General features: G+C 32.7%; 1 protein-coding gene across 1 annotated transcript in view; it reads right to left on the reverse strand.

Annotated features, from left to right (window-relative positions):
* The window catches only part of KLHL1 (kelch like family member 1), a 423,432-nt gene that overhangs the window by 1,410 nt on the left and 409,713 nt on the right, over positions 1-12,309 (reverse strand). Inside the window, exon 10 of the mRNA XM_024230886.3 lies at positions 5,580-5,751. Coding sequence (XP_024086654.2) covers positions 5,580-5,751 — 172 coding nt within the window. The remainder of the gene's footprint in view (positions 1-5,579; positions 5,752-12,309) is intronic.

Below are 12,309 nucleotides of genomic sequence, written 5' to 3' on the forward strand. Positions count from 1 at the left end.
TTATTGAAATTAACCTGCTATAGAAAAGTTTCCATCAAAGCTCTATTCTGGAGTTTTTATGGACACATTTGTGATAATATTTCATAGTAATAGCTTGGAGTATATTTTAGATGAAATAGCTATTACACTTACTGCAATGATTTTGAAGTTATTTCCCCAGATATTGTATTGAATTAAATGTGTTATTCATTCATTCTAGACAGAGACATACAATGAAATAAATTCAATACTTTGTCATAAATAGGCCATAATTATAATTACTATATGCTTATTAAAAATTTTCCATCTTATGACAATCACTGAAATGAGAACTGAGTATTTTTTTAATAATGCTGAATATGAAAATGGTTAGAAATATATTAAAAACAATAATTTTTACAGAGTTTGTAATGAAAATTTATTCTTTGGAGACAAGCCAACATTTTGATAATTTGAGCTTTTTGATATCAATTTTTATTACAATTTTCTAAGAATATCAGGGTAGACTAGAAATTACATGATATTATTTCAGTGTGAAAAGAAAGTGTATAAAATGTAAGAAATAAAATAGCTGCAGACAAAGTAGCCTCAAATCACATACATTATCTTATTGATTGAAAAAGGACATATTCTTACACTCTAAATATGAAAATTACCTCCATTTTCTACCAGTTATTTTGAATGTATTTATTCTTACCCATCATCCCACTGTAGGTTAAAAAAATCCACATGCTATTTATTTTTTATTCTCTTAATGGATTATTTGTAAAAGCTAATTTAATGTAACATCACTTGTCTTCCTCATAGAATTATTGCATAAAATAAGAGTAGGGAAGGAGCATGTGAATATATTCATGACATATTTGTGTGAAGAATAATTTTTATAGGTCACCACTCTTATCTTTGTAATCACATCTTGTACTGTTATCTCCATGAGAGAGGTGAGTGAATACAGTATCAGGAGACAATATGTTAATCCCACAGCATCAATGTATGCAAACCTAAGTTTACCTGACTCCAAAATGCATGTACTTTCCCTGATCTTTCTTTTATTATCTAATGATTTTCATGGATTGTTTCATATCAGAGTCATTTAAGAGGCATTTACAAAATACAGTCATGCACTGCATAGCTGTATTTTCATCCTTGAGGTTCTGGTCATGGATGAACCACATATACAATGGTGGTCCCATAAGATTATAATGGAGCTGAAAAAATCCATCGTCTGTTAATGTCATAGCCCTCTTAACATCAAAGCACAACGCATTACTCAAATGTTTGTGGTGAAACTGGTGTAAACAAAACTGTTGTACTGCTTTTTTGAAAATAGAAAAAAGCTCATAGAATAAGGATATAAAGAAAAAAATTATACAGCTGCACAATGTGTTTGTGCTTTAATGTAACTATTACTATAAAAGAGTCAAAAAGTTTTTAAAACTTTAAGAGTTTAAAAAGTAAAAAAAAATTACAGTAAGCTAAGGTTAATTTATTATTAAAGAAAAAATATTTTAAAATAAGTTTAGTGTAGCCTAAGTGTAGAGTGTTTTTCAAGTCTACAGTAGCATATAGTAACGTCCAAGGCCCTCACATTCACTCATCACTCCGTCACTGACTCACCCAGGGCAATTTCTAATCCTGCAAGCTCCATTCAGGTTAAATGCCCTATAGAGGTGTGTACCACTTTTTATCTTTTATACCATATTTCTACAGTACCTTTACTATGTTTAGATATGTTTAGATAGACAAACACCATTCTGTTACAGTTACCTAGAATACATTACGGTAACACACTTATATAGCTTTGTAGCCTAGGAGCAATAGGCTATATCGTACAGCCTCAGTGTGTAGTAGACCATACCATCTGGGTTGGTCTAAGTATGCTCTATAATATGTGCACAATGATGAAATTGCCTAAGGATGAATTTCTCAGACTGTATTTCATTTTTAAGGAACGCATGACTGTATCTGTTCATAAGCCCTATCACTAAATGGAAATGGGACTAATATTGGGTAATTGTATTTTTGAAAACTTTCCCAAAGGCTCCCTGATGTCCATTCAATACTCAGTACTGTGTGCTAAACTACATATAGAGTGAGTAGCTTAACTATACCTTCATCTACATTTATACCTCTATCTCTATATACGCATGTGTGTATGTGTGCATGTGAAAATGAATACTTTCTGATTTTTCAAAAAACAAAATGTGATATTCCCCTTGTATTTATGTCAGTGAATGACACCCCTCTCTACCCAGTTGTTCAAGACAGAATCCTTGACCCTTCTTTTTACCTCACTCAACTCTAAATCTGAATCATCAAGCCCTCTAAATATATCTCCAACAAGTTTAATTCTATCCATTTATTCAGTCTTCCACATAGCTCAGGTTACATAATGTAAACCATATCTATCTCTCAAAACTTAACGATTCTGTCTCTTGCTCAGTGAGACATACCACGTGTTCTTCCTCTGGCTCTTACAAATGATGTTCCTTAAGCCAAAGCACTCCCCATATTTTCATGTGGTTAGCTATTACTCATTTGTCAGGCCTCATTCTACATATTTCCTGAAGGAAGATTTCTCTGCCCAGTGCACTTAAGTTCTATCATAGTGCTATTCTCTTACCAAATAATTAATCATGCTGTTTTAAACATCTGGTATTTTTCTACATAAGTACATTTTAAATGTTTAAGAAAAGTTTTCTTTCTTTTCTCTTGGTCCAGATTTATTTAATATATATTTTTAAAAATCTGCCTTTGCTCTCCCTCCAGGGGTTGTACCTTTCAGCATGAGTAATATGATAACCTAAAAAGGTTGGCCACAGAACCAATGAAATAAAAGTAACCCTGAATGTAGATATTTCACCAGGCTTCTCTGTAACAAAATTCTCAATATATCATTATCAATATATCTTATATATCTATTGTCTACAAATAAATGAAATGCATACACAAAAAGTATACTTAGTTGCAACAATAGTTCGCAATGTATTTGAGAAACATTCATATCACATCCTACTCCCAGCCAGCAACTACTCCCAGCCTTACAACCTGTAGATGAATGCAGCATGATAATGCTATGACAGTATACCAAGATAATACATTATTAAAGGGCAATTTTACTTAGGCTAGGAGAAATGGAATAAAGTTCTCTTTAGGTCTTGAAGCACGTACATTATTTTTTTTTCAAATCAAACACAAAAAATAAGCTCGGTGTTAAATGACAAAAGTGAAATTTATTTAAAACATACATAAATACACACGTGTATCTATACATATGGTGTGTGTACGCATTCTCTGTAAAACAAAGGCACAAAACTGTTAATCGATTCCTAATCTATTTCCAACTCAAGCTAAACTGAGTATTTTTCCAAATATTCATATATTTGGATATTTTAATATAGTTTGCTTATTTATTTCAATAATCAGCCATTTGTGGCTGCTAATATTATATGGAATAACCAATTTAGTCCACTTATAGGACATACGGAGTGAGGTGACAGGAATTTAGCAAATATGGAAAACTTTTCAAGTAGGCTAGAATCCTGAAAATTTTTAAAGGGATTTTGTGTGGGTCTGCTGCTCATCCCTTGAGAGTCTTAAAAATATAAATAATGAGAAGATACGGAAGCAAAATCTTAAAGTAACTTAACAGTTTTAAATTTAATGTTTATTGTATTAAAATAAAGTTGTTTTAAAATATTTTAAATGCCGCTTTGCTGTTTGTAAAATACTATATGATCCAAAAAAGTATAATAAAATATAGATGAAGTAAAATGATCTTTAGGAGTCTTTTACCTATTAATTACTACATATATTGTTTTGATTTCAATTTTAGAGGAATGACAAGCATAATGTCTCTTTATTATAAATATGTATTCAGATATTATATTACATCATTTATATAAACATAAAGTTCCTTTATTTAATGTTCTTTTAAGTGGAACATTTAAAATACACACCATTTAACTAGTACATTTCCTTAGCAAATCAACAATCATTCATTAATGCATGCAGGATTTGCTTTGGAAACACTAGGGACTCAGAAAGGTACAGTCAAAATATATCCTTTGAAATTTTAGTGCAATAATGTGAAAAGCAATCATTACTTGCTTTTTTTTTTTTTTTTTACATACGGTGCTCTCTGAATAAGAAATGCCTCTTCTCTAGCAATTAAAATAAAATGTAGAAAATAACAAGACTTAGATCTCTTGATATTTCCCCTTCTTTTCTCTACTCCTCGTTCTTTTTACTTACTTGGCTAAATGTACCTATTTTTGTTGAAGTCAAGAGTTTTCCTTTAGAGGAGAAGAAATTCATAATGCAGGTACCTTAGTCTAGCCATTAGGAATTTGGTTTTGTACTCTGAAGTTAGTCTGACTAAATATTGTTGCTGAATGCATACCATCAAAACTGGCAAAATCAAGGAAATCATGTTTTGTGAAAAGTAAATATCTTTAAAACAAATGTATTTTAATCAGGTGTTCAAGTTCTTTAGATAAATTGTAGTCAATTTCTTTGACCAAAATCAGATCCTTCCACCCACTGAGGCAATATGAGGAGATGTGGTTATTATTCTGCTTCAGTGAAATAAAGCTTTAGAGCTGCACTGCACTCCTAGATGGAAACTATTTATTTGAACAGTATCTTACTTTTAGATTTCTGGTAAAAGTGAGAAATAATAGAAATATTGAGATATTTGGAGAAGAATGAAAGTAAAGAGAAATCAAATATGTAAGGACACAAGTCAGAATGTATTGATTCCCTCCATCATAAGCAAGGCCACGGTAGCTATGCAGCTAAGATGTCTTTCACTATAATTTGTTTGCCCTGGCCTCATCTTCCCATCACACTCACACACACCAACACACATCCCTAGTTACGTGATTACAAAGGGAGCTGCTTCATTCTAGCATGATCCTGAGTCTCTAACTACAGTGTGTATGTAAGGCATAATGCCTCACCTAAGATAAACCAGTCATTTTACTCCAACTTCCTGGACAAAATGATTGACAAGGAGTGAGCACTCACTACATGACAGGCTATGCAAAGCCCTTTCCTGTTTATTCTTTTAATTGAACTGGAATTTTTAAAAGGTTATTTTTCTGTTTATGGCTGTGGGGATTACTACTTGGACTTTCCAGCAGCACCACCAGGTGAAAAATTCTCTCTGCAACAGATAAAAATGGACCTAATAAGCAGTAACAAAAATGAATGCCAGGAAGGTTGATTTCTGCAGCCTTTATATTGTTTCTAAAACCAAACATTATAAGTTAGGGTTTTGTGAACCAATATATTACACTTTTATTTTTTGCTTCAGGTAACTCAAATTCACATTCTGTTTCTTCTTGTGGAAAATGGAAATCTTATTAAGTATGTATGTCACTTTTTAATATATATTTTATGGGTATTGTAGTAATAAAAGTACACAAGAATGTATAATTTAATGAACTTTTTACAAAATCAACACAATATTGAATAAAAACAATCATTTTTGGTTTAGGGTAATTAGACTAGATTACCGTTTGTATACCCCTCCTCCACAGAAAGTAAATGAAATACATTCTTATCCTTGAAGTGAATTATGCTGATGACAATCTTACCTGTGTCCACTCATTAGTTTGTGGGTCATAGGATTCCATAGTGTTGAGGTATGTCTGTCCATCATAGCCACCAACAGCATATAATCGGTCACCAAGGAGACAGACCCCAACAGCATCTCTGGGCATACTCAAAGGAGCCACCATGGTCCAAGTGTCTGTTTTGGGATCATATCTAAAATTCAATGACAATAGTACATAACATATTCTAATCACATTCAACTTTTACTATAAAAATTTTACTTTTTACAAAGCCTGTCATGAAAAAGGAAACTTTTTTCTCTCTAAAGGCTCAAATATTTGAGCAGGTATTCTAGAACGAACATCCATTATGTCTAGCTTTCTAAACTTTAAGGTATTTAAAAAATGCATCCAGACTCATAGACGAATGCAGATTCATTCAACAAAAATAAATGTCATGATGTCTTTCTATAAAAAAGTGTCAGATATATAAATAACTATTATCCACAGTAGAATTAGGGTATTTAAAACAGATGTATGCAGATTGCTATGGTAATGAAGCAGAAGAAATTATTAAAAATCTGGGAGAATTGTGGAATACTCGATAGATGAAGTTTCCTTTAAATCAGTTCTGAAAGTCTAGCCTAAATTTGCAAGAAAGAAAAAAGGAAAAGTTTGTGCAAAAATAACTGTAGTATTCTGTTGTTGCTGGTTTTTTTTTGTTTGTTTTAATGTATGTTCAGCTTTGAGGAAACAGGTAAGTAGTGTGACTAAGTTCAAGAAAGACTGAGGAAATGGTGTGCCTCAAGATGTAAGTTTTGATTAGCTTATGGGATGTTTGATTCCCTGGGTAAGAAGGTACTTTCAGTTTACTCAATAGAAAAATAGCCTTTAAAACTTGGGGAAATAATTATAACATGAACACAACTGGGTTTAGTGATACTGCTCAGGATTCACAGTGAGAGAGAGCCTAGTAATTCAAGAGATCAAAGTCAGAAGACTGAAGTTATTGTTATTTAAACAAAAAAATTATTTTCCAGAAAATTTAATAACCATATAGCACATACAGATATTTTATATTTTGAGTGTCAAAACCCTGAAGACTCCTTTAATGAATGTACTCTGAATGAATGAAGAAACTGTACCTTTGCATTTGGCCCACCATTGCAGGTTCTGATACAAAAACAAAAAGGGTGGTAAGAACCCAGAAGAATGACTATAAAATAAAACTGTGAGAAAGGATTTTCTGACAAACACAGCAAATAAATTCTTAGTCTGTTTTCCTCCTCCAATTTTTTTCACCCATTCAATTTTTAACTTGTAGACTCCTAAAACAAATGAAGAAACAAAAATACCTATACTTTATTGAGAATAAAGAAGGTTGTTACTACAGAAGATCTGGAATTTATATTTCACAGAGAATATTCATATTACCCATGATGCTACGTGAATTTGCACACTGTGGTTGGGGGGTTTGTGCACTGCCAAGATGATGTGTAAAATGAGGTGTTGGTTGAATGCTAGAAAACCAGGACTACCTTGAAGCATAGGCTGCCCAGCACATAAAAATTTAATTTTTAGCTCTGTAGTTAATAAGCACAAAACATCACAGATAGATGCAAATGTATATAGACACACACACCAACACAAGTATACAATCTATGCCATCAAAATCTCCTTTAAAAATATTTAAACCTTTTCCACAAACATTTTTAAATATGCAAAGATTTTTAAACATGAGAAAATAAAAGATACCAAAAGGGAGAAAATAATTCAATCCAGAATGTTGAATATTTTATAAAGTAACTGACTGAATATTTAATAAATCAATGGCAAAAGATAATGAGTAAATAATTAGGAAGAAGTAATTGTTCTAAGTTAAACGTGAATTAGAAATATAACAAAATATAGTGAGTAGCCCTTACCTGGATCCTAATTCAAACAGACCAACTGTTAAAAAATGTTTGAGACATTTTGGAATATCAGTGAGAACCCAAGCATTACCTTTTAATATGCAATTATTGAAGTTTTTATTAGCAGAATAATAACATTGGGGTTACATTAAAAAATAAAGTCCTTATTACTTTTATTTGTTTCTGGAATAATTCAACAGTGTTTTGGGTTGAAAACATGTTTGGAAATTTCTCTAAAAAACTTTAGGGAAAAAAGGAAGGACAGAGGGCAGAAAAATGGATGAGATTTTTCCGTAAGATTTTTCAATAAGAACAAATTTGTGATAGTTGTTGAAGCAGGGTAATGAGTATAGGGGAGTTAATTGTATCAGTTGCTTTTTGCCAGAAATTTTTTCTAGTACAAATAACTTTAAAGTGAATAATTTACAATATAGAATACAGTCTGGATTTTGTCACAATCATGTCACATGAACAGTTTTTCTAAAGTTATATTATCCTCGTTTAATTATTCAGCTCTATAGAATTATGTCAAATATTGTCTGCAAAGTAGACTATCATGTTGCATATATATATATACTTAATAGGTCATGGGAACTGAGAAAATAGCAAACTTTAGTGTGCTAAGCAATAATAAACTAATTTCCAAAGGTTTAGTTCTTCAAGTAAAACTCAAATGTTGCAGTGGAAATTTTAAAAACACTCATTTGTCCTACATTTTGATACATATTTAAAAAATAGTAACCTGCATTCAGAAATATATACATATACATTTTAAATTTTCTAAAAAGTAATTTTATAATTTTAATGCATTTTTTTGGGAAACACAAATTTTTTAATTAGATGTGCCTGTTTTCAGTAGTAGGTAACATGTCTGAAATGTGTAATAACAACTTTTTAATTAATATCTGGTAATGGTAATAATATTTAAATTTATATTTTACCAGTAAAACCAAACCAAAACAAAATGGGAATCACCTGACATAGACATACTCTCTCAGATATTTAGGAAGAGATCACACACATTTAAAATCTCCCAGTAGCCATTGTTCTTGTTCTCAAAATGATGACTTTAAATTGATTTTTCTATATTCAGGAACTCTGGGATTCACCTCTCAGCCTGGCACATACAAAGTTATTATCCCCAAAATGAAATAAGCAATCTATAGATGTATAAGCATTGTCCAAACATTTAATAATAGTGAACTCTGTCATTTTCAGGTTATGTTTCTGAAAAACTTGAATTCTAAGCAGCCATTTTTTGCCTCTAGTTGCCAGGTATTTTTTTTGGGGGGGGTTTTGTTTGTTTGTTTGTTTGTTTTTAATAAGGTGGTGGATGTGGGGTCTTATTGTATTTAGGCTGTCTGCCTTTCCTGCATCTTACCTTGGCCTTCCTGGTCAAAGTGTGAGCTCCATATCAGAGACTCTATTAAAGTTTATAGCCCTCAGGCAAAAGAAGTGCCAGTATATAGTGGTTAAAATTAGCTACAAAATGAAAACTTGTTAGAGGCGTATGATAGTCACAGAATAAAAGTTAATTTCTCTTTGTAAAACCAAATTGAATTTTTTAAGAAACCATTAATTTTTCAAGCATTAGTGTCACTTTCATACTTTAAGGATAATAATTGGCCTTAACATTTTTGAGGAAAATTGTTTTAAATATAAAAGCATTACTTTGTTAACAAATAGAATTGAGAATGTTTCTTTTCCCAAGTTTGTACAGGAGATATTTAGATAGAGAGCAATTAAACAATAAAGAAGTGATTTATAGTCCAGTAGGTTTGCCTGTAAAACAAACGAACAAAATCAAATTAAAAACCAAAGAAACAAAAAAAGAAAGAAATGAAGGTCCATGCTGTGAGAATGGATAGCCTGCTTCAAAAGAGTGGCACATAGATTTCAAGTACATTAATCACAAAATCTATATATTAATTAATTTTAAGAAATTAGATGTGAATTGAGCAATTGAGAGTGCCAATAGTGTTGGCTAAAAATAAATACTTTTATTTTTTCCTGTAAAGAAAACCAACATTTACCAGGTTTCATGACATTATCAAAAGAAATGTTCCTAGACTTTAAAAACTATTTATATTCTGAAAATATAAAACAATTAATTTCAATACAAATTATTTGTTTATAACTGCATAATGGTAATAATGTTCCTAATAAACATTTTCATTCAGATGTTTTTGTATGTATGCATTTCTAAAGGATATTAGCATGGGATTTCTGGGTCAAAAAGAGTGTATACTATGAAATGTGGTGAATGTTGACAATTGGTATTACAAAGAGGCTGTGTTAATTTACACTGCACTCCTACCATCAGTGTAATGAGCACGTCAGTTGTTCTACATTCTCTCCAACATGCAGTATTATGTGTATTATGTACTTTTTCATTTTAGACTTTCTGGTGGGTAGGTGATGGTATAATATTGTAATTTTAATTTGCATTTCCCTGACGACTAATGCCATCCAATCATTTTTTTTTCCCAGTAGTCATTGCCTATTTGGATATCACCTCTTGAAGAGTTCTTGTTCAAATCTTCTGCCTAGTTTTTCTGTTCTTTTAAAAATGATATCTAGAATTTGCCTATATATTGGAAACAATGCTTTTGTTGGTATATGTATTGCAAATAGTTTCCCCACTCTCCGACAACTTTTTACCCTCTAAATGGTATCTTCTGAAGACATTTTACTGTAATATTTTCTTTTTTTAGGCTTAAAATATATTTTTATTTATTTATTTATTTTTATTATTATTATACTTTAAGTTTTAGGGTACTAAAACTTAAATGTGCACAATGTGAAGGTTAGTTACATATGTATACATGTGCCATGCTGGTGTGCTGCACCCATTAACTCGCCATTTAGCATTAGGTATATCTCCTAATGCTATCCCTCCCCCCTCCCCCCACCCCACAACAGTCCCCAGAGTGTGATGTTCCCCTTCCTGTGTCCATGTGTTCTCATTGTTCAATTCCCATCTATGAGAGAGCATGCGGTGTTTGGTTTTTTGTCCTTGCGATAGTTTACTGAGAATGATGATTTCCAATTTCATCCATGTCCCTACAAAGCACATGAACTCATCATTTTTTATGGTTGCATAGTATTCCATGGTGTATATGTGCCATATTTTCTTAATCCAGTCTATCATTGTTGGACACTTGGGTTGGTTCCAAGTCTTTGCTATTGTGAATAGTGCCACAATAAACATATGTGTGCATGTGTCTTTATAGCAGCATGATTTATAGTCCTTTGGGTATATACCCAGTAACGGGATGGCTGGGTCAAATGGTATTTCTAGTTCTAGATCCCTGAGGAATCGCCACACTGACTTCCACAAGGGTTGAACTAGTTTACAGTCCCACCAACAGTGTAAAAGTGTTCCTATTTCTCCACATCCTCTCCAGCACCTGTTGTTTCCTGACTTTTTAATGATTGCCATTCTAACTGGTGTGAGATGGTATCTCATTGTGGTTTTGAGTTGCATTTCTCTGATGGCCAGTGATGATGAGCATTTTTTCATGTGTCTTTTGGCTGCATAAATGTCTTCTTTTGAGAAATGTCTGTTCATATCCTTCGCCCACTTTTTGATGGGGTTGTTTGTTTTTTTCTTGTAAATTTGTTTGAGTTCATTGTAGATTCCGGATATTAGCCCTTTGTCAGATGAGTAGGTTGTGAAAATTTTCTCCCATTTTGTAGGTTGCCTGTTCACTCTGATGGTAGTTTCTTTTGCTGTGCAGAAGCTCTTTAGTTTAATTAGATCCCATTTGTCAATTTTGGCTTTTGTTGCCGTTGCTTTTGGTGTTTTAGACACGAAGTTCTTGCCCATGCCTATGTCCTGAATGGTAGTGCCTAGGTTTTCTTCTAGGGTTGTTATGGTTTTAGGTCTAATGTTTAAGTCTTTAATCCATCTTGAATTAATTTTTGTATAAGGTGTAAGGAAGGGATCCAGTTTCAGCTTTCTACATATGGCTAGCCAGTTTTCCCAGCAACATTTATTAAATAGGGAATCCTTTCCCCATTTCTTGTTTTTCTCAGGTTTGTCAAAGATCAGATAGTTGTAGATATGCGGCGTTATTTCTGAGAGCTCTGTTCTGTTCTATTGATCTATATCTCTGTTTTGGTACCAGTACCGTGCTGTTTTGGTTACTGTAGCCTTGTAGTATAGTTTGAAGTCAGGTAGCGTGACGCCTCCAGCTTTGTTCTTTTGGCTTAGGATTGACTTGGCGATGCGGGCTCTTTTTTGGTTCCATATGAACTTGAAAGTAGTTTTTTCCAATTCTGTGAAGAAAGTCATTGGTAGCTTGATGGGGATGGCATTGAATGTATAAATTACCTTGGGCAGTATGGCCATTTTCACGATATTGATTCTTCCTACCCATGAGCATGGAATGTTCTTCCACTTGTTTGTATCCTCTTTTATTTCATGGAGCAGTGGTTCATAGTTCTCCTTGAAGAGGTCCTTCACATCCCTTGTAAGTTGGATTCCTAAGTGTTTTATTCTCTTTGAAGCAATTGTGAATGGGAGTTCACTCATGATTTGGCTCTCTGTTTGTCTGTTATTGGTGTATAAGAATGCTTGTGATTTTTGTACATTGATTTTGTATCCTGAGACTTTGCTGAAGTTGCTTATCAGCTTAAGGAGATTTTGGGCTGAGACAATGGGGTTTTCTAGATATACAAGCATGTCGTCTGCAAACAGGGACAATTTGATTTCCTCTTTTCCTAATTGAATACCTTTTATTTCCTTCTCCTGCCTAATTGCCCTGGCCAGAACTTCCAACACTATGTTGAATAGGAGTGGTGAGAGAGGGCATCCCCGTCTTGTGCCTGTTTTCATAGGGAATGCTTCCAGTTTT

The sequence above is a fragment of the Pongo abelii genome, chromosome 14 (genome assembly GCF_028885655.2).
Source record: "Pongo abelii isolate AG06213 chromosome 14, NHGRI_mPonAbe1-v2.0_pri, whole genome shotgun sequence".
NCBI lineage: Eukaryota > Metazoa > Chordata > Mammalia > Primates > Hominidae > Pongo > Pongo abelii.